Source organism: Brachycentrus maculatus, unplaced genomic scaffold (assembly GCF_059751285.1).
Source record: "Brachycentrus maculatus isolate JH-2025_06_01 unplaced genomic scaffold, ASM5975128v1 h1tg000828l, whole genome shotgun sequence".
NCBI lineage: Eukaryota > Metazoa > Arthropoda > Insecta > Trichoptera > Brachycentridae > Brachycentrus > Brachycentrus maculatus.
Window position 1 is genome coordinate 99639 of NW_028281555.1, and position 22862 is coordinate 122500.

At 31.6% G+C, this 22862-nt stretch overlaps 2 protein-coding genes across 2 annotated transcripts in view; both read left to right on the forward strand.

Annotated features, from left to right (window-relative positions):
- The first annotated feature begins 593 nt into the window (after positions 1-593).
- The window catches only part of LOC148300109 (acetylcholine receptor subunit alpha-like), an 83141-nt gene continuing 60872 nt past the window's right edge, over positions 594-22862 (forward strand). Inside the window, exon 1 of the mRNA XM_088275242.1 lies at positions 594-744. Coding sequence (XP_088131368.1) covers positions 608-744 — 137 coding nt within the window. The 5' untranslated portion in view covers positions 594-607. The remainder of the gene's footprint in view (positions 745-22862) is intronic.
- Positions 3070-7106, forward strand: LOC148300110 (uncharacterized). The gene is made up of 4 exons (XM_088275243.1): positions 3070-3163; positions 3757-4140; positions 4980-5276; positions 6881-7106. The coding sequence occupies exons 1-4, from the start codon at positions 3122-3124 to the stop codon at positions 7061-7063; spliced, it is 906 nt and encodes a 301-aa protein (XP_088131369.1). The 5' UTR covers positions 3070-3121; the 3' UTR covers positions 7064-7106.

Sequence of the window (22862 nt, forward strand, 5' to 3'; positions counted from 1 at the left end):
TAATTTCGAAAACATCTATAGTTTTCGAAACTAGGCGTGTGAAATAAAACAAAACTCAATCGGTGGTCTAATGCAAATGTTTAATTTTTAATAATCAACATGTTATTCCACAAAGTTAATGCCAAATTAATAAAAATAAAAACAATTTATATTCGTAACGTTACGAGTCTTTAAGTTAAAATAAAAATAAAAAACTCTCCTTATCATTCATCATTCACTTTGTGTAAAACCATTTTTATTTAAAAAGTGGAATTACACAAAGTGAACGATGAATGATAAGGAGAGTGTTTTATTACCATATCATAAAGTTATCAATGCTTTTTATATACCGTCGAACGGAGCTACTTGAACTTTGATGTGTTACTTGAGCCTAGTACAAAAAAAATCTGTATTTGGTCTACAATAATGAACATATCGACATGATTCATTGTTTCCCTGACAGATGACACTTATCGTCGCGATACTTCGATCGATACCACGATCTAAATATTTTTTTGTATTGGGTTCAAGTAACACATCATAGTTCAAGTAGCCCCGTTCTACGGTACAACATATAAATATACATATTTCAGCTCTTATTTTTTTACAGAATCTCAAGAACCAGATTATGACAACTAATCTTTGGGTGGAGCAATCATGGTACGACTACAAACTACGATGGGAGCCCAAAGAATATGGTGGTGTCCACATGCTTCACGTCCCATCAGATCACATCTGGAGACCAGACATCGTCCTTTACAACAAGTAAGATCCCATGAAATGTACAAATTATAAAACACCTTTTACTTCCATATGTACTTTGGTGTGATATAAACGTGTTTTATGTGTGTGGGTTTTTAAAAAAAAAATTAAAACTTCGCCTTTTATGTTAATATTTTGATGGGTTTATTTATTTTAATTTTTACATGTTATTTTAAATCGATTTATTATGTTATGCGTGATTACAGAGCAATATACGATACCGAATGATAAGGATAATATTTTTTGTAATAAACATAAAAACGTCAGTAAATATGTAATTTATAATATTTTTTGTTACATAAAATATATATGTATGTATCTGAGTTATGTTCTTTATCCAGATAAACCACCCCTATTTTTTAAAATTTTTACATACACATTAAATATGCATTTTTGATAAAGGGAGATATTTGTATTTTAACACTACCAATATGATAATTTATTAAGAAAAACAATTATAATATACAATACAAATCGTAAATGAACGTTTACCGTTATTAAAATTTAAGCTACGTATTTTTTGAAAAATGTTATATTTTTTTATAAGTAGATTGAAAAGGTGAAAATTTGAAATGGTAGATGTTTATTTTAATATTTAATTTTAGTGGTTTAAATAATTTGTACAGAAAAAAGATTTTTTCGAATGTCAAGAAATAAAAGGTAAAGAAACATACTTATTCTGGTTTTAAATAAACTAAAAACTTTAATTAGATAAATAAATGAATAAATTATACTATTTATGGTCCATTTCAAAATCGTTAATTGATTTCAATCTGAAAATAACGTTTTCTTCGATAGTTGAAATACGTATATCAGATATGATATACATACTTGGTTTTGTTTGGTTTTAGAAATAAAAATATCAATTATTTCCTTTTTTGTAATTTCTTTATTTTATTTTATGGTAAGCGATAATTTAACAAGAACGTTTTCGAGGTCTGCTAGATCATTCAATGCTAATCATTCAGAGCGCTCATTAAAATAATATTGTACAAAAATTTCTAATACGTCATTAAACGTCATTTTGTCCTGGAAGCACATTTCCGTTTGCGTGTTCGATAGAAGCCAGTCACGCATCTTAAAAACCACGATGAGTAAGCAAGTGAGTAGTAGAAAATCAAGTAAGCAATTCTGACTTTCAAAGCCACGTTGAATTCACTACCTTTATTCTGGAATTGCGTAAGTATTGGGTTTATAATAACATACGCGTTATTATAATCCCGTTAGGGCGCTACTGTTATATTTTTTTCCCATTTTGAATTTTGTGGGAATATGGCCTTGTCACTTTGACATTGCAATAATACTAAAACCATATTTGTAACACAAAGAGTAGCCGAGATTTCTTAGCGGTTACTTGGCCTCGTCATAAATTCGCCCCAGCGTAGTATGTATGTACCTGACTGTATAATTTATTCGTTTTTTGTAATTGTTGATCGTCTACGCCACGCCACAATTAAGCAGTACTCAATTAACTCTACTCAATTACATTTAAATTTACAAATCAATTTATTTGTTTATTCAAATGTATAATTTAAATATACAAATAAAACAATAATACACTTGTATAAGAACAATTTTTGAGTATATTGATAAAGATGTTCTCGTCAACACATGAAAATACAAACGTTTGTATTTTCGGAAATAAAAGTTTGTCCACAATATTTTGAGTGTTTCTAAATACTTGTTCATACATTTTGGTTTTTTCCAGTTAGGAGTTATTTTTACATTCTTGATATCCCAACATAGATGAAGAAGAACATACTGATTTGGGTATTTACAGGGCTTATGACTAGCCTATGACAGGCTATATACCCTGTAAATACCCAGACTTCCATATTCTTCTTCATCTATGTTGAGATGTCATAGATGTACACAAAATGTATTTTCACCTGTTGATGAAAACATCTGTAGTTCTCGAAATTAGCCGTGTCCATATTAATAAATTTTTTAAAAAAGTGGTTTTTTACATGTGTTTTATTTTCATATTTCAACCATCGTGTTATTTCACAAAGTAATTGAAAAATCAATAATAATACGTAAGTTTAAACTTGTGCACGATTCAAGGCAACTTTTACGAAATAAACGCACTTTTGTGAGTTAGTAAACTGTATTTCTTATTCTTATTCAGTATTTCTTTCCATCGAACACGCAAACGAAAATGAGCGTCTAGGAACTGTATTCGTACTTGAATTCGCAATTTGTGTCATTTTCATAGAAGGAAACAATGCGATTATTACGTATTGCGGAAATTATACAGCTGCTTAAACAATTTCTTCGCGAATGATTATGTGAAAGCAGTATAAAAGCAAGATGCTACGTTTTCTCATTAGTACGTTTATTTGTGTCCTTCGAAGAGTGAACTGTAAGCGTATCCACCAAAATGAAGGTTTTCGTCGTTCTTTTCACCCTCTGCATCTCTCAGGTAACTATTAAAATCTATACTATTGACTTAATAGTACTGAAAATATCTCAAATTAAATACCATTTTATTATTAAATACATATTCAAATAGATTATATATTATTTGTAATATGTGAGCACAATTAATAAGATTTTTTTATTAAATATTACTACTGCTTCAATAAGTTTTATACTGTTACAATTAAACATCTATTTTATTTCAAACAAGAATTAGTTGACTAAATTAACCTAACAAGGCTCAAAAGAGTAAGGCATTTTTAACATAGACTTTTGAACTTTTGACTTTTGAATTCATAAATTTGAAAAAAATTTAAACATTTTTTTTTCAATCATTTTGCTATTGAAAAAAGAAATATGAAAGCAAAATATTGAAAGTTTTTGCATTTTACATAGATGAACTTCATGTTGATACTTATTATATTTGTATTTGGTTATTTAGACACCATTATCATAACAGTCTATTGATCAGTATTGATCATACAATGGTTTCGTGTAGCAATATTAGAGCTTTGGGTACCTTATCAATTATACATAGAACCTGAATGAAATACAATATATTGAATGGAGCTTACTTTATTAATTTTGAACTTATAGGGCTTTTCTGCTTCTATACCCGATGCATCTGGCACTGTTTATGTTCACGAAGCGTCAGCAGCGCTGCAATCTGCAGTGACCGAACTAACCAACTTGATCATCCACACCGGAGTCATGTTGGGCGATCTTCCAGTCAACATGTCGAAGCACGCTACAGAAGTGATGAAGGAGAACATCGATCTCGTGGCGGCTCTGCCAAGCGAAGGTGTCCTTGGAACTGCAGCTAAAGCGACTGGTGGAGTGCTTAACGACCTCAATGAAATCGTAGCTTCGCAACTTGAGCAAGGCGCTGAGGCCATTAAGGTGGAAGTTGTTGGATTGGTCAAGAACGCCAGTAGACTGTTGTCGGCAGCTGACAAGGTCATCAACGATGACGCCAATAGTGTGAGTACTTTCCTCATGGTTGTATAAAATACTATATTTTACTTGGTTATTTTTTTTTGATCTGTTGTGATGCTTGTCACTGATGCATTCCGCATCTTTTTCACCGTATGTGAACCCAAGTCATAATTTTAGAGTTGTGTCCTTCGAATAATGAAAAGAGGGTAGAAATCGTTTGTTTTTAATTTTATTTATTTATTATATTTTTATCAATGACAACATAGACAATAGGTAATAACCAAGTAAAACTTAATTTAAAAATGGATGGATATGACCACAAAGTGAGTACCAAATTTATTAATGACAAGTTTAGTTTTCAGATTGTAATATTTTATTTATCTATTTATGAGCATTGAGATGACATAATGGAATTTTGAGTATTTACAGGGCTTACGGCCTTTTATAGTTCTGCCCCAACTACATTCGAGTATTTGGCATACTTGATGATGCCAAGTTTTCCTCGGTCTTCATCTGCTAGTATTTTCATAAATGTGTTTAAAACATTTCAACAAACCTTTTTTAAATTTCAGCGATAATGCTCATCTAAACCTTGCATTAATTCCTTCTATCACCATTTGAACATTCTATCATACATCATCATATCACAAATTAGTCTGAGAGATTGCACACAGACTCCATTCAGTCTTCTTTCATCCTTCTTTTGCCAACTCTATGCATCACTTTCATCCGTGAGACTTGGTACCAGGACTTCTTTGTGTACTGCCAATTTAACATTCGCTGTTAGGTTTTTATTTGCTAAAAGTGATATCAGCATAAAATGAATAAATTTACTGAAGGTGTTTAAGATGTCACTTGATTTTAATGTCCACTGGTTTTATTAGGCTGTAGATCTGATAGATGCAGCTCTCAAAACAGCATCGGGGTCATCAGTTCAGTGCTTGCACAGGATTCTGGGAACAATCAAGAAGAGTACTGATGAAAAGAGCAAAATGATTTTGGACTGCGTGTTCGACAAGATTGCCAAGGCGAAGGAGCTCATTGTCACCCTCATCAATTTGGCCGAAACCACTGGAGAACCCCTGGATGCTATTGTCGATCCTCTTAAAGAGTGCATTTCCGATACCACTGCCGAATCTGATGCCGAAGATCAATTAAAGACAGCTGCCTGCCTTATTACTGTAAGTAATCTTTTTACTTCCACCCTCACACACTCAAACACACACACACACACACACACACACACACACACACACACACACACACACACACACACACACACACACACACACACACACACACACACACACACACACACACACACACACACACACACACACACACACACACACACACACACACACACATACTAATGTGCAAAGGCAAATAGATGCAAGTTAATAATAGTTGTTTTGTGATTAACGAGTTTAAAGTTAACTTAAAATTATGCTTTTTGCCAACACATGTATCAGATTTATACAATCTTGGATGGATATTTGGATGATGAATATCTCGATAAAAGAAAGGAATAGAGAAAAAACTGTGATTGTAATTGATAGAGGCCAGTTATAAGAATGCTTTGAGCCGTGTTACGCAAAACAGCCGCAACTTGAGTTACGGCCTTTACACATTAGCACACACACACACACACACACCCACACTCTCTTCTCTTTTTTATTATCTCTTAATGTTCATATTATTTTTTGACGTAATGAAGAATATGGAAGTCTGGGCATTTGCGGGTCATACGACCATCATAGGCTGGTTTGAGTGATCACTTTACACACGTGTGACATTCACCAATCTACCCATGATTGACAACCACACTACTCGAATTCGTAGAAGTTCTATATATATTATCCAATTTCTAAATATTATGCTTGAATCACTTGAACTTCACAAGAGACATATTAATGTTCAGAAACAGTATTCATAACATGTGGAATTATTTAATTGGCTTTAATCATTGTCAATCTTCCTTTTTTTATGGACAACCTGTATAATACCCAAATAAATAAATAAATAAAGTTCATCCCTTAAAATATCACAGTCGATAGGCGCCGTGGCGTAGTTGGATAGACGCCGGACTGCAAAACTGGCGTCGCGGGTTCGATTCTCGCCAATTACAACACAAATATTTATTTTTAATTGGTCTGGGAGTTTATGATGTATTTTTAACATTTGCCTTCCTCGTCCTTACTATCCTACCAGCAGACAAGCCTCTGAAAGTAGAGGCATGCGAGTTATTCTTTTTAAAAAAATCCACCTTATCTGGCTCAGTCTGGTCAAATATCAAAGTAAAAAGAGATTTTTTTATGATGAAACACTTTTTTATGATACATTTTACAAGGTTTGTGGGAGTACAATATAAAAAAAAAAAACTGGAATAAACTTGAATTGTCATTTTTTATGAAATATAATAAAAAATAATAAAACTGTTATCCGCACCCCAATGGTGCATAGGGCACTGCGTCATATAAACGCAGTGTTATCTTGATCGTTTACACATGAAGGAAAGGTGATCAGCCCTCCGCTTCAGGTACCAGTCCAGGGTAATATTGAATAAATATGACAGTGAAAAAATCACTTATATTTATTTTACCCCCCTTGGGAATCGAACCCGGGACCTCCAGAACGGTAGCCGAGCGTGCTGACCATTACACTACGGAGGCGGACATGTTTATGAACATGCCAGTTTATGAACACGGACAGTTTTATGAAAACATTATTTATTTATTTTGCTTGGCACTGAATAAAAACTTAACAATTTTATTTTTATTTTCAGATATCTAGTTCCATTTTACGAACTCAATCAACCCTTGGATTTGAAATTTACAACGTGCTCTCTTCGACATTCAGCGGAGTAGGAGAGCTGCAAACTAGCCTTCCTGCATGCGCCCCCAAGGACTTTGTCGAAAACATTGTCGTGATGAGTGACATCAAAGGAGACATACATGCCTGCAAATAATGTCGAATTGATGCATTCCTAAATTACCCACCTAACATCGCCATATGAAGAAATTATAATTATTTATTGGCAAAAATAAAGCACTTAAAAAAAATGTCGTAAATATTTTATTACTATGTATATAACGATACTTTATCTTTCCATAAGAAGGAATATGGAATTCTACAACTTTACTAGTAGCATTTTTTTATTTATTTAAGTTTTACTTAGTAAATACCAATATTTCTTAAAATCTATTGTGACACGTATTTCGATGCACTCCGCATCATTTTCAAATATCATATGGTATTTGAAAATGATGCGGAATGCATTAAGACACGTATCAAAATGGATTTTAAGAAATAATTGTATTTAATAAATAAAACTTAATGAAAAACTGGATAGATTTTAACCACAAAGTAATTGCCGAATCCATTGATGAAAATATAGTTTTTTGGTTGGAACTGAAAGAACGTCACTGAGTTTTGTACATTTTTGGATGATATAAATCAGTTTTATATAAAAAAGCAGTGGCACCTCCCAGATATTATCTGCATAAATTTATTTGATTGCAAAGCTTATTGCATTAGCTTGATACGTCTTGATACTTAATTCCGTAACAATTAAATTAATCTGCAAATATCACTTAAACCAGCCTTTGACGGTCGCAAGCCCCGTAAATGCCCAGACTTCCATATTTTTCATCATATATGTTCATTTATCAAAGAAATAAAAATCTGCATGTTTTTATCTAGTCAATTTGCTGGCAGCGAAATATTTTCAAACATTCATATTTGTTTTATCATTAATATTTACACACGAAAAATAATTATATTCTTAGGGTTGGATCAAGAAAATTTACGGGGGAATATACATATAATCTTTAAACAAATTTCACAAACGTCCTACTTTTGAAAGCCTATCATTTTCCTTTCAAAACTTGCTGTTATTTAGTGGATGAAAAAACGTAGATTATGAAATTACGAGACTTTAATAGTAGCATGAAAATGAAAAATGATTTTCGTACGTTTTCTGTAAAAAAAAAAAATTTACACAATTTTTTAATCCATTGTAAGACTGTACTTAAAAAAAATGGAGTGTTGTGTGGCTTTTTCCTTTACATATTTTTTAACAGTTTGTGAAATGTTAATTTTTAATGTGTGAGTTTATAATGCAGGATAAAAGTGCTGTTTTCTCGGTAAACAAAACTTAAAAAAAAGTGTTTTTTCTCCCTTGCGAAAGTGTTTTTTTTTTGTGTTTTTCACTACCTTCCCTTTAACCGGCTGTCTGTTATCCGGCCGTGGGTCGATTCTTTTAAGGCCGGTTAAGAGAGCGTCTACTGTATTGTGATTTTAAAATAAGATTAAGTGAGGATATAGATGTATTAGATGCATGAATATGGAGAGGTGAAGACTGTTTGCAAAGACAGATTTGTGTGGCATTATAATTTCTCTGCCTACCCCTGCAGAGATGCAAGGTGATGGTTTGCTCTTTTTAAAATAAGAATAAAACAATAAAAATAAATTAATCGACAAATCACATCAAGTGGCTTAGTGGCTAATGCAAAACAGTTAATTAATGCAAAAAAACTATTCCTATAATAAAAAAAATAGAATTTCTAAAAATGAAGCATTATAAATGCAAATACATTTTTTTAATTAAAGAAAAAAAAATGAATACACAAACACAAAAAATGCGATGGGAAGTAGTGAGCGTAAAAATAATGACGTCCATCCGTCACAACGCATAACACGCAAAAATGTAAGCCACGCTTACATCAAGAACAATTTGTTTTAGCATATCCGGAGTGTACAATTTATTTCATGAGTAAACAACCGATAGTACAAAATGTATGAAAAAAAAATTATTACCAAGCTAATTATTTATAACTACGGAATTTTATCAAGAAATATCATTTAAACAATTCGAAGACATACTACTACTTTTATTACCATCACATCGTTCATCTGCAGGGGTACGCGGAGAGGATGGAACGCCACACTCGTGTGTCCTGAGAAACATTCCTAGCTTTCTTCACATACATACTGCATTTCTTCTCCATGTTATAATGGATAAATATAAACGTTGTGTTTCACTCTCTCTCGCTGCTCGCTGACAGTGTGTGAAGGACTATGTACTGGTTACAATCCTAATGTACGAAAGTGACCATGAGTTGGCAAAAAAAGTAAGAATTTTAGACTAAACACAGTCAAAATTCAATTTGTGTTTAGGGCTGTTCGCTAAGATTTTTTTTTCAAATATTCCCATAGTGTTTTCCTTTAATAAAAACATTAGTATTCTGAATAAAAACAAAATTAAATTTAAAATTTCTAAAACTTTCCTTGCCCCATTTGAGCTTATTTGCCATTCACCGCTTTCAATCTTGATTGCTACTAACAACCGAGATTGTCACTCCACAAGGTGGAATGGTCGTTAAAAAATTAAAGATACCCGCACCAAAACGAAGTTAAAATAAACATTTTACGTTATTTACTGATTTTTCTACCGCATTAACGAAACGACTGTTGAACGTTAAACGACCTTCCTTAATTTAACAATGCCCTTAAATTGCTAATTTAGTCGCGTATCAACAAAAAAAAATGGATCGAATATTTAAATAGGGCATTGTTAAGATTAGTTTAAGGTTACGTTTATTTGTTCAATTGTTTAAATGGATGTGGCTTGAATGACTACAGATTTGATCCATGGCTACTAGTTTAGTTTACACAGGTGTCGCAATATTTCCGTATTAAGGTACAGTAAATAAATATTTAATTAGTAGGTTAATCCTTAGTGTATATAAATCTTAATTCCTACGCCAAGATGCCATAATTGTGTTAATGAGTGACATAGAAACACATAATCATGAAGATAGTATTGTTTTTTGCATTCGCTCTGTGTTTTGTTGAAGTGAGTAACCAAATTTCCTTATTAGATTTGAATTTAATGAAATTGAAACATGAATTTGAGAACATCCATCAAAAGGGATTCGGAGAAGTTTGAATTCAGGATTTGAATAAAACAAATTAAATTAGTTTTAAAAGTTCATGTTATTTGACTAAAATATCTAATTAAGTCAATTAAATTAATTGTAGCAATGAAAATATAGTACCATATATTGTTTTAAATTCATTTATTGGTTTGGTATTACTTTGTAGAATAATATGATGATTTAAATATAAAAAATACAATTGTATAATGCCACTTTTTTTAGTTGAATTAAAATCGTCTGAAATTGTAACAGTTTGTATTTTCACATGTTGATAAGAACATCTGTAATTCTCGAAACTAGTCGCGTTTACATAAAAAACTCAAATAGTGGTCTCATATATATATTTGATTTTATGTTCAAATATTTTAATCGATTTCATTTTTAAATGTGTCACTCAAAACTACGTATGAAACTTATTCAGAATCTGTGCTTAAAAACGCTTTGAGCTTATTTAATTTAGTTTAGTATATAGACAAAATATTGTTTAGGTATAAATATAAGATTTTTCTATTAAGATAATTAATTCAAAAAATCTATTAACACACACTTTCTTTTCCGTTACTAATCCAGTTTTATCCAATATTATTTAGTTAATGTTTTTTTAAAGCACTTCAAAGATAAGATGCTGTTTGATGATTAATTTAATTGTGTAACGATTTATTTTACTAAGGTTATCCGTGGTGCCCCTACTGTTGTGGAGATTCCTGAAGATGAGTCTAAGCCCGATTTGGGAACTCTATCAGAAACCTCAGATGATATCATCGAAGTAGCACCGCCAGTTCAAGAATTCGCCGAGTCGCGGGAGAACAAAGCGGACATGAGTGACATCAACAACCACATTATAGGAACTGGAGAAGGGCACTACGTTATCGTAAAGAAATCTGAAAAGAAACCCGCAGAAGAAAAACCAGCCGATATGCCAGAAGATGTCAAACCAGCTGATGATGGCAAACCACTAGAGCAAAAACCTGTTGAAACTGACATAACAAAGGATGTAGATCCAGAACCAGCAGTTCTTGAAAAGAAAACTGATTTAGTCAGCGTCCCTCCTGGCGAAGGTAAATCGGTAGAAGATGGAGTCACAAATTTCGGAAGTTTAGTCAATGGTCCTACGTACATAGATGATAATCCTATGCTTAGTGCTCTGGGCTTGAAACCTAATGATTTGGTCAACCTCATCTCAAACACCGTAATGAGCATTCTGGGTGATATCAATGGAGAAAAAGGAACCGCAATTCCTAACTGGCCTCTTGATTTTGTAGACACCGCCACTGCTATGATCGATTCGAAAGCAAATATCGCAAAGAGGATGGTTAGAGAAGTTGGTAGCATTGCGTCGGGTGCTATGCATAATATGGATGCACTTAGTGCAGGCGCTGCATTGCTTGCATCACTCAAAAAGCAGTAAAATACGAATCGCACGTGTATATTATTTCCTATATGAAAAGCTATGAGACTTCGAATGTTGTACAAATTAATTAACTTTTAAGAAAATGTAAACATAATTCCTATATGTTATTTTTTAGAATAGTGACTTGTGTCTTGGATTTTTGTACCGAGATTGTAAATAGATACCTTAGAATATGATTTGTGAAATTTTATTTTATCTCCTTTCCCTTAGAGACAGCCGATATTGAAAGGGTTGAGTGATAGCCGAGACACTAAAGAAAGTATTGAAAGATTTTCTCGTAACAGAAATGTGTCAAACAGTTATGAAATAGCAGAAAGTTTTGTTCTTGAACTGCTGACTGTAATATTCCACAGTCAAGTTCTTTCTGACTTTGCAATTTATCAAAGTTTTCTGGGAGTCAACCACCGTATCCCGTAAACATCACTTGAATTACATATATCTCGAGGGAATCTTGTCTCGTTTAAAATTGTATCCTAAAATTGGAACAATGATTAAATAAAATAAACTAAAGGTATTTGAGATAAACGAGGATGTATGAATAAACAAAAGAAGATAATATTTTGAATATTAAATGTATTGTTAACTTTGTGGTATGGTAATATAACACTGTCCTTATCATTCAACGTTCACTTTAAAAAACACTTCTTCGTGACTACCGGGTTCGAAAAAAATACTCCATCATCATGTCAAATAAAGACTAAAGTAAAATCGTTACGGTCAGACATTTATACAAAAAAAAAAAAAATAGACAGATGTAGTGTTTTTAAAGTGGTATTACACAAAGTAAACGATTAATGATAAGGAGAGTTTAAAAAAAAAGAGAACTTAAAAGTCAATGAAAAAAGATCTTTGCATTAGTAAAAATATCTCGATATGATTAACTCAATCGACTTAAGGCGGAGACTGACTGGAGCATTTCGTCGTAACAAAACATCGTAACATCGCTCGCAGCGAGCATGTTACGTTATGACGTTACGGCATTGCTGACTGGCCGCGATCAGTGCTCGCTAGTGGCCTTGTGCTCCGTGTTGCCATATGTCACACCAAAAAATCTGAATCAATAACCCAAAATCTGTATGAATCTTTGCAACATTGCATTCGTACTGTATTTAAAATGTCGGACGACGAAGACGTGATTCTTGTTTCTGTGATTTTAATAAATTACTGCTTACTCCAAATGAAGAAAAAAAATAAATGCAGTGCCAATTCCCAGCAGTTTGGGGAATTTCCCACAGATTGGCAACCCTGTACTAACCTAAAATTGCATCCGACTTCGGATGGAGCATTCGGAACGAGCGGTGAGCAGCTTGGCTCGGTGTACTGACTGCCTGAATGCTCGCATCGTAACATGTTACGTTACGACGAAATGCTCCGGCCAGTCTCCGCCTTTAAACCTTATCATTCATCGTTCAGTTTGCGTAGTACCACATTTTTTTAAGTTTAAAGAGATTGTTATATTACCATGCCACAAAATGCTTTTAATATACAAAATATATAAATTAACATCGACACGAAAGCATATTTCTCTACAACATTTTGAGTGTGTCCAAATACTTGTTGGCAAAATCTGGATTATCTCCAATTACAGGAGTTATTTTCATATTATTTTTTGACATCTCATCCAAGATGAAGAAGAATATGGAAGTCTGGGCATTTACGGGGCTGACGACCATCATAGGCTGGTTTAAGTGATCACTTTACACACGCGTAACATTCACCAATTCTACCCATTATTGACAACCACACTACTCAAATCCTTGGTAAATCTATATATATGAACCAATTTAGAAACCTTGTTCTTGAATCATTAGAACTTCACTAGAGACATCTATTGATGTACTTGAATCACTAGAACTTCGCTAGAGAATATATCACCAATAGATGTCTCTAGTGAAGTTCTAGTGATTCAAGAACAAGGTTTCTAAATTGGTTAATATATATAGAACTTCCAAGAATTTGAGTAGTGTGGTTGTCAATAACGGGTAGAATTGGTGAATGTTACACGTGTGTAAAGTGATCACTTAAACCAGCCTATGACGGTCGTCAGCCCCGTAAATGCCCAGACTTCCATATTCTTCTTCATCTTTGATGAGATGTCAAAAAATAACATGCATATTTCTCATTAAATATCACCTGTACGTTAGTTTTTACTAAAAAAATTACTGGATATAAACAATGTAACCATTCTCATAATATAAAGCAATATACATTGGGGTCGACGATTCTGCCGTAATAAAGAGAAGCAGTTTAGTTGGATATAATTGTGATAATAAACTTACTTCAGGAGATTACTTTAGACCCTGAGGATAATTTACTTCGAGGAAAGTAGAAAAGAAAAGCTTCACTTCAAAAAAAACTTGACGAAAAAGTTTAAATATATTATTAGATTTAAACCAATATTTTTAGCTTTTCCACTTTATTTTTATTTGACCAGCGACCGGGTTTCGTCGTTACCGACATCATCAGACTGGTGGGAGGCTATACAAATTGTTATGTTATATATAAAACAAGGCAGGAGTTGATAACCATGATTTGATACAATTTTGTTGAGAAATTAATTTGGTCGCTGGCCAAATAAAAATAAAGCGGAAAAGTTAAAAATATTGGTTTTAATCTAATAATATATTGAAATGCAGTTCCATCACGAAGTGTCAGTGGATAATATAATTCTATTAAAAAGTTTAAAGATAGGCGAAGGAAAAAAAATATCACCGGTTGTTTAACTATTTACTTTTGGTAAGGTATGTAGATAATATGCATAAAAACATAAGTATGTATATTTATATTCTTTTTCTAACCCTTATCCAAACCCAATGATGCATTGGGCACTGCGTCGTATTGAAGCTATGTTTTCTTGTCGTTACTTACATGAAAGCAATGTGATCACTCTGGCGCCTCAGAGACCAGTCCAGGCTAATAATAAATAATTATTAGAGTGCATAATCACTTATATTTTTTCAACCCCCCTCCAAAAACACATTTTCGATTATTAAATTTCATACGTGTATTGTATTTTATTAAATGATCCATGTGATTTATTTTTTTAACATAATTTTGAAATATAATTTTCATGTTTCTTCTCTGATAATTGAAATTTAAAATACAAACTTGAAGAAAAAATGAATAAACATTATTTTGAGTGTGTCCAAATACTTCACAAATCTGGATTATCTCCAAGTAGGAGTAGAATTTTGATAGTGTGTTTGTCAATCATGTTTAGAATTGGCGAATGAAACACGTGTGTAAAGTGATCACTTAAACCAGCCTATGACGGTCGTTAGCCCTGTAAGTGCCCAGACTTCCATATTCTTCTTCATTTATGTTGAGTTGTCAATTTTTTACAAAATTTGTTCCAATCGACATTTATTTAAGATATTTTGAGATAAGCAGCAGCTTATATTTGTATACGTGTTGTATGCAAATATAAGCTGTTTATTTCATCCCACAAAATGACAGTATTTTGACAATGCTTTGGTATATTTTTCATCTTTGGCATATATTTTATGATTATCGGTTTAAATATGAGTTTTTTTAATAAACAACTCTCGATTAAAAAAATAATAATAACAGGAGAAAGTGACCAAGTGCATTTTTTTTACAAGAATGTGATTATTTACTAATTGATATCTTACTAGCTTAGTATTGCCCTGAAAAAAATCCCAAAGGATTTTAAACTTGAAAGTATAATATATTGATTTGTTAAAAATGACTAACTGCATTGACTATTTTATATCTTACTAGTTTAAAATTGCCCTGGAAAAATCCCAAAACGATTTTAAACATGGAAGTTCAATATATAGACATGTTAAAAATGGGTAAACCGATTGATGTTTATTTTCTTCCCAAGCAAATGTGACTTAAATGGCCCTCCTGAACATTTAACGTTTTGTTAGTTGGTCACTTTCTCCTGTACGACTACGATATTATAAAAGTTGAGGATAGAATTTGATATGCTTCTAAATTAAATAAATATCAAACATTTTTTCCGCGAAATTGAGATAATTCTTTTTTGATAATGTTAGAATCTTATGAAAAACTCTCAGAAATGTTGCTCTTTTCGACAAATATGAAAATGCTCAGAAACTTTCATGGTACTTGAGTCTTTTCTCGAGTCCCAGGCAAATATTTATGTAAGACAGCCTTATAATAACCTTTTTCTTCTCTCACAAATAGAGCCAAGTGTGTACTTATGGGTAAGGATAATACCCTATCTTATTTTCATATAATTTTATTAGCAAGTAGATAAAACCAAAGAAAGGGAACGTATTAATTTAAGAATGTAATAGATGCTCATACGGCAAAAATTTTGTTGAATATCACGGAACCGAATATTAATAAGCGAATTTTCAAGGAGTGAGTAAGAATTTATATAGAAGCCATGTAAAAACTTAAATTACTACTTTTTATTAAAATTTTCTCTTCATTTTTCACTACTTTTCATCACATTACATTCTAGTATATTGTATACAAAACGTAAAGGAAGATTGAAGTTTTACGAGAGAATATTTACTTTCTATCTCTATTTGAAATGTACTTACTTTATGAAATAAAACAACTTCGTTTTCAATTACTTTTATTGGTACATTTTGTCTCCAACCTATTTCGACAAAAACCTTGTCATCGCCAAGGTTCAATGAGTACTCAAAAAAAAAATATATATATAAATATATATGTATATATATATATATATATATGTATATATATATATATATATATATATATATATATATATATATATATATATATATATATATATATATACACGGAGGAAATGGTGTTGAACTTAATTGTGACAAAGACGTCATTCAACTGAATATATTTCAACATTTTAAGTGTGTCCAAATATTTGTTCACAAAACCTGGATTATCTCAAATTTTGGAGTTATTTTCATATTATTTTTTAACATCTCATCAAAGATAAATACTTTTAATTATAAGCTTAATAATAAAAATGAAAATGGTATTTTCTGGCGTTTCTCATGTGTGTGATTGTAATCCAGGATTCTGACCTCACATACTAATATAAGAGTTTCTGCTTACTAAAAAGCTTCTTTACATCTCACTAATTAGATGTCTCTAGTGAAGTTCTAGTGATTCAAGAACAAAGTTTCTAAATTGGTTTATATATATAGAACTTCCAAATTTGAGTAGTGTGGTTGTCAATAATGGGTAGAATGTTACATGTGTGTAAAGTGATCACTTAAACCAGCCTATGACGGTCTTCAGCCCCGTAAATGCCCAGACATCCATATTCTTCTTCATCTTTGATAAGATGTTAAAAAATAATATGAATATATTTCAATGAAGAATATGACGTTTCGTCTTAAGTAAGTGAAATATAATATATATAGAACTCTAATATGTAGTTTGACGTGATGGATCACCCCTCCAGATTTTATCATATCAGAAATAAAAGTGATGGAATGGTTTAAGAAAAAATCATAAAAATAATATTTATCATGAACAAAAGACCAAATGGTACAAAATTCATAATGAAATAATATAAATAAACAAAGAATAAGGACATATTCTCCCCTCCAGATTTTATCATGTCAAAAATAAAAGTGATGGAATGAATTAAGAAAGAAAAAAGATAAACATAAATTTATTATGAACAAGAAATTAAAATGGTACCAAATTTATTGAGAAATAATATAAATAAATGAATAACTAAAATAAATGTGCATATATCACTTACTCCTTTCAACAACGTCATTTATCAAGTATCCTCAATTTTCAGTTGTGCGTGTTTTCGGAATGCCCAGAAAATGTACTATATCCCAGCAAAAGCGGCATATTTTTAATATTTACCCGCTACAGGCCAGAAAGTGTTGTTTTTGGATTTTGAAGAAAAGGTTTTTTTTTTAAAAAATATTCAAAATATTTTTCCAATGGCGAAAAACATTCAAATTTTACCTAAAAAGATCTGTTGCACAGGTTCAAAAAGTGGCTTGATATTTATTTTTAAAACATATTATTATATTTTTAAACTTTAAAAACGTTAACTTTGAAGACGTTGTTGCAAGAAGTGAGCGATGTATTACTTGTGTGTGTATATGCTTCAATGTAAATGTAATTCTTATATCTCCTAAAATAATTGACAGTTTGCTTTGAAATTTGCTGTGACTGAAACACATACTTTTTTCGAAAAAAACATTTTACTGCTATGGCAGTGCCATCTGTTGAAGGTAACAGCAACAAACGCAAAACATAATATTGCTCATGGTGGACTGTGTGACTTTTGACAACTGCCGTCACTTTCAACGTTTTCGATTGAATTCTTCTTGATCCCCAAACTCAAAAAACCTATAAAAGCAAGAAGATTTGAGATGATTTCCGAGATTAAGGCAAATGCGACAAAAAAATAAAGTCCTAAAGAACATCTCGAAAGAAGCGTTTCAGGACTGTTTCCAAAAGTGGAAACACCGCCACCGTTAGGATAAGTGTGTGCGTCGAAGAGATTGATACTTTGAATGGAACCCAGACACGTAGCTCTAAATAAAATAAATTTTGTTTTATGACGTCAGTCTACGTATCAATGGAACTATCGATCTAGAAAATATATTTTTATTTATAGTTTTACTAATTTTTATAGTGAAAGTGGTCAGGTCAAGTTTTGGAATGATCGGCGGGTATGTATGAGGAGATGTATGAATGTGGAAAAGGCTAAGATTGTTTGCAACTACAAATTGATTTGGCGTTCTATTCCCTCTACCTACCCCTGTAGGAAAGCGGCTTAAATACATAAATATCACCGTTTAAAAAATATTTGACCTATTTTTGTAAATAACCTTTCATAAGGATTTCTCTCGCATTTTATGACTCCGTGGAAAGGTACGTTCCATGATCGCCGTTCTGTTTCCTTACAATAAATTCATACAAATTTAGTTTTTGCGCATTGCGAAGATTTGGCGAGGATACCTCTGTCGAGTTATTATACATCTGATAATAGAATAAGGGTTAATTCTATTCCAGAGGAAAATATTTATTAAAGTAATCGAAATACTCTTTCATCCAAAGCCAAAACGTTTCTTTAATTGAGTCGGCAGACACAATGTGGTAATATATATATATCTAGACTTTATAAAATTAAACAACTGTGTTTTAACTACTTTTTTTATTATTAGTACACTTTAACCTACCGGTTATGACAAGAACATTGTCATCATCAGGGTTTATCAAGTTCTAAAACATTAAAAAAAATTAAAATACTCATAATTAATTACATTCCCTTAACAAAAACTTCCACACACTCCGTAAAAATCATAAATGTTTAACATCTCCAAATTCATTTAACTTATTTATAAACTAACTTTTGAAAAAAAATTACTGCAAATATTGCATATATTTATGACCTTTTTATTTAAATTCTGTAACACAATTCATAATTGCAGTATACTGTACTAACCAAGGAACACGTTAAGAAATTTCAGTGATTTTATTTTATTTTTTCTTGAAAAAGTATTTCATTATAACAATATTGAAATAGCTTAAATAGTTTCGTTTTATCTCTTAAAAATATAAGATTTGTTATTTGGTACGTAGTGTTTATACTTATTCCAATTTCCCCGAAAAAGCCTTTAACATTTTTTTTAAATATTAAACAACTTAAACTTTTGTTTACAAAGCTTAAAGCTTTAAAGTGAAGAAATATTACAATTGTGTTTTTGTTTCGCTTTCTTCGGAATTGCTTTCAAATTTGAAATCCCAAAAACCTTCGAATCCCTTCCACTCCAAGCCGCTTATAAGGCTTTGCAGGAGGCGGCTCAGAACACTGGCGTACCTGCAATCAAGGGGACCGCGTAACGGCGTAACGCCCGGATCGGTAGCGATTTACGATGGCGTCCATTAAGGTTCGTTATTCGTTTGGACCGTCAGTTTGTGGGGCCGTTATAACGGCTGTGGTCTAGTTTGTTAAACCTTTGTATAAATTAACTTATTCGTAGAGCTATATTTATTTGTAAAATATGGAAAATTAAAAATAATGAGATAAGGGTAGTGTTTTGCAAAAAACATAAATACTTTTGTTGGGTAATATATCCTAAATTAAACAGGTTTATTTGGTTACATTCAACATTTATTTATGTATATGTAAATACGTGACGCGTTTCGTCTTCTTAGAACATTATCAAACACTTGTTTGTTCAAGCACTTGGGTGTTTGATAATGTCCTAAGAAGACGAAACGCGTCACGTATTAACATATACATAAACAAATGTAGAATTCAACCAAATAAACCTTGTTTAATTTTGGATATGTTACCCAACAATTCAATATGGAATTCTACCAACTGTCTGCAGTTACAATAAAAAAAAACTTTTTTATATTCAAAATATAACTTTGTTTTAAAATCACTATTAATATTTTATTATAACTTAATTATAATGTCTACCGGTTTCGAAGCTAGCTGTTATTTTTATCAAGACTGATTAATACTAGTTAGTAGTAAGTATTAATCAGTCTTGATAAAGAAGCGGTTAGCTTCAAAACCGTAGATATTATAATTAAATTATATCAAAACATAAATACTTTTGATAAAAAAAATAGATAAAATTAAATATATAAATACTGTGTGAATGAAGTACACAATACTACAAAAAATAATAATGGACTTCTCATAAAAAAAATATTAATTTTCCACTTACAATGAATTGAACGACCACCACAAATTTTACTCATGATGTTCCAGCCTTACTCAGAATCTTGTACTAAAACAAAATACATTTATACAAGGTTAAACTTAAACGTCTTTCCTTAAGTCCTGAAAGATAAAGTTGGATAGGCAAGGCTAGCTAAATCCTTTCCTAATTTTTATCTTATCAGCCTGGCTCCTTAAACTTTATAGTTAAAGTAAGTCCACAAAAGTCAGAGGTAGATAGAAGCCAACATTTTTGTTATGTAATATAGTTAGTTCTCTCATAAGATTATTCCTAAACACTTAGTAAAAGTCAAGATATAAAAAAAACTAACTTTTCAAACACAATTTACTATAATTTTATACTTATTTTTTAGTGTTTGGGCCCACCAAAAATAAAATAGTATGAAATTGTAATAGACTTTATAAAATAAAATAAATTTGTTTTCACTACTTTTTATTGGTACCTACACTTTATCCAACCGGTTTCGACAAGAACTTTGTCATCCTCTGGGTTTATGTACTAAATTCTAAAACATTGAAATACTCATAGTTTGGTTAAAGTTAATTACCCTTCCCTTACGATACCAAAAACTTCCACGCACGCCGTACACCATATCGCTTACTCCTTTCAAGAACGTCATAAATCAAAAATCGTCAATTTTCAGTTGAGCGTGTTTTCGGAATGTCCAGAAAATATACTATATCTCAACAAAAGAGGCATATTTTTAACTTATTATTTACCCGCTACAGGGCATAAAGTGTTGTTTTTTCATTTTGAAGAAAATGTACTGTTTAACAATTTTTTTTTAATAAACTAGTTATTTTTCAAATGGAGAAAAAACCTTCAGGTTTTACCTAAAAAGATATGTTGCACAGTAAAAAGTTCAATAAGTGACTTGATTTTTATTTTCAATATATTGTATTATATTTTCAAACTTTAAAAACGTTCTCCTGAAAAATCAACTTTTTTGATTTATGACGTTCTTGAAAGGAGTGAGCGATATGAAAATATGATTTAAAAAACTCCTAAATGTTGATTTTATTAAGCATTGCGCAAGAAATGAAATTGTAATATTTAACAAAACAAAAAATTTAAAAAGGCTATTCAAAACAATATTTCAATATTCATTTGAAATGCAAAAAAAAAACTTCTTCTTACTATTTCGCTTTTGAGATTTATCTAAGTTGCCTGTTAGTTACAGTGGTGGAGTTGGAAATACATTTCAATATATTTATCAGTTCTGTTATTTATTGTTTCGAAATTCACTTTATGGCATGAATAATTAAATTATAAATAAAACTTTTTTTTACTAAGTCAAATTACTTGAAGAAATCTATACTTAACAAAAAATATAAAACCTGCTAATTTTACTAGGTAAAATTTTTAATTGAAAAATGGATAGGTTTTACTAGAAAGTGACTGCCGAATCAATTGATGAAATTTTTAATTAAACACTTGTTTTTTACCACTTTTGTGTTATATTATAACGACTAGTTTTAGAAACTACAGATGCTTTTATCTACAGGTTTAATTATAAATTTAAATAGTTTGGTTTATAGAGTTTATATTTAGCTTCCGAAACTATTCAATACGAAATACAATACTCAAGTGGTAAAAAACTAGTGATTTATTTTATTTTTGACATCTCTATATACAATGCGTCCGCCTTCCTAGTGTATTGGTCAGCACGCTCGGCTACCATACTGGAGGTCCCGGTTTCGATTCCCAGGGGGGGGGGGTCAAATAAATATTAATGATTTTTTCACAGTAATATTTATTCAATATTACCCTGGACTTGTACTTGAAGCGGAGGGTTGTTCACCTTTCCTTCATGTGTTAATAACGATCAAGATAAAACTGCGTTTATTTGATGCAGTACCCTATGCACCATATGGTGCGGATAAGGGTTTGATTGAATGAATATACAATAATGTGGAAGTTTGGGTATACGACTGTCATAGGTTTGGTTAAGTGATCATCACTTTACACACGTGTAACATTCACTAATTCCACCCACGATTGAAAATCACACTACTCAAATTCTTGAAACTTCTAGATCACTAGAGACATCTATGGTGAGATGAGGGAAGCTTTTCATTAAGCGGAAACTCTTTCATTTGTACGTGAGGTCCGAATCCTGGATTATATTGACATAATTTATTATTAGATTAAAACCAATATTTTTAGCTTTTCCACTTTTTTATTTGACCAGCGACCGGGTTTCGTCGTTACCGACATCATCAGACTGGTCAGTAACGATGATGAGTGATGTCGGTAACGACGAAACCCGGTCGCTGGTCAAATAAAAAAGTGGAAAAGCTAAAAATATTGGTTTTAATCTAATAATAAATTTAAAATGCAATTCCATCACGAAGTGTCAGTGGATAATATAAATCTATTATATTGACATACTTGAGAAACGCTAGAAAACATCATTTTCAATTTTTATTTTATCATATAATTTGTCCAGTTAATACTTTACGTGTTTTATTTATAATTTATTTACGTATGAGTTCGCTAGTCAAACCGGCGATATGCTGAATTGTGAGATAAATGTTTCGGTTTCCGCATGAATTAAATAGGCACTTTGGTTAAAAGGACCGTTCATGTTCATGTTCCACCCCAGATGTGCGAATGTTCTGATTTGCATACGTTACAAGGAAGGTTTTTATCATTCTGATCGGCACTTTGTGGAAATACGATTCTCAGAACATCCCCCCAACCCTTGGTCTCCTGCCGCGGCCTCGGTTGGCACACGGAGGGTTAAATTTATGTACA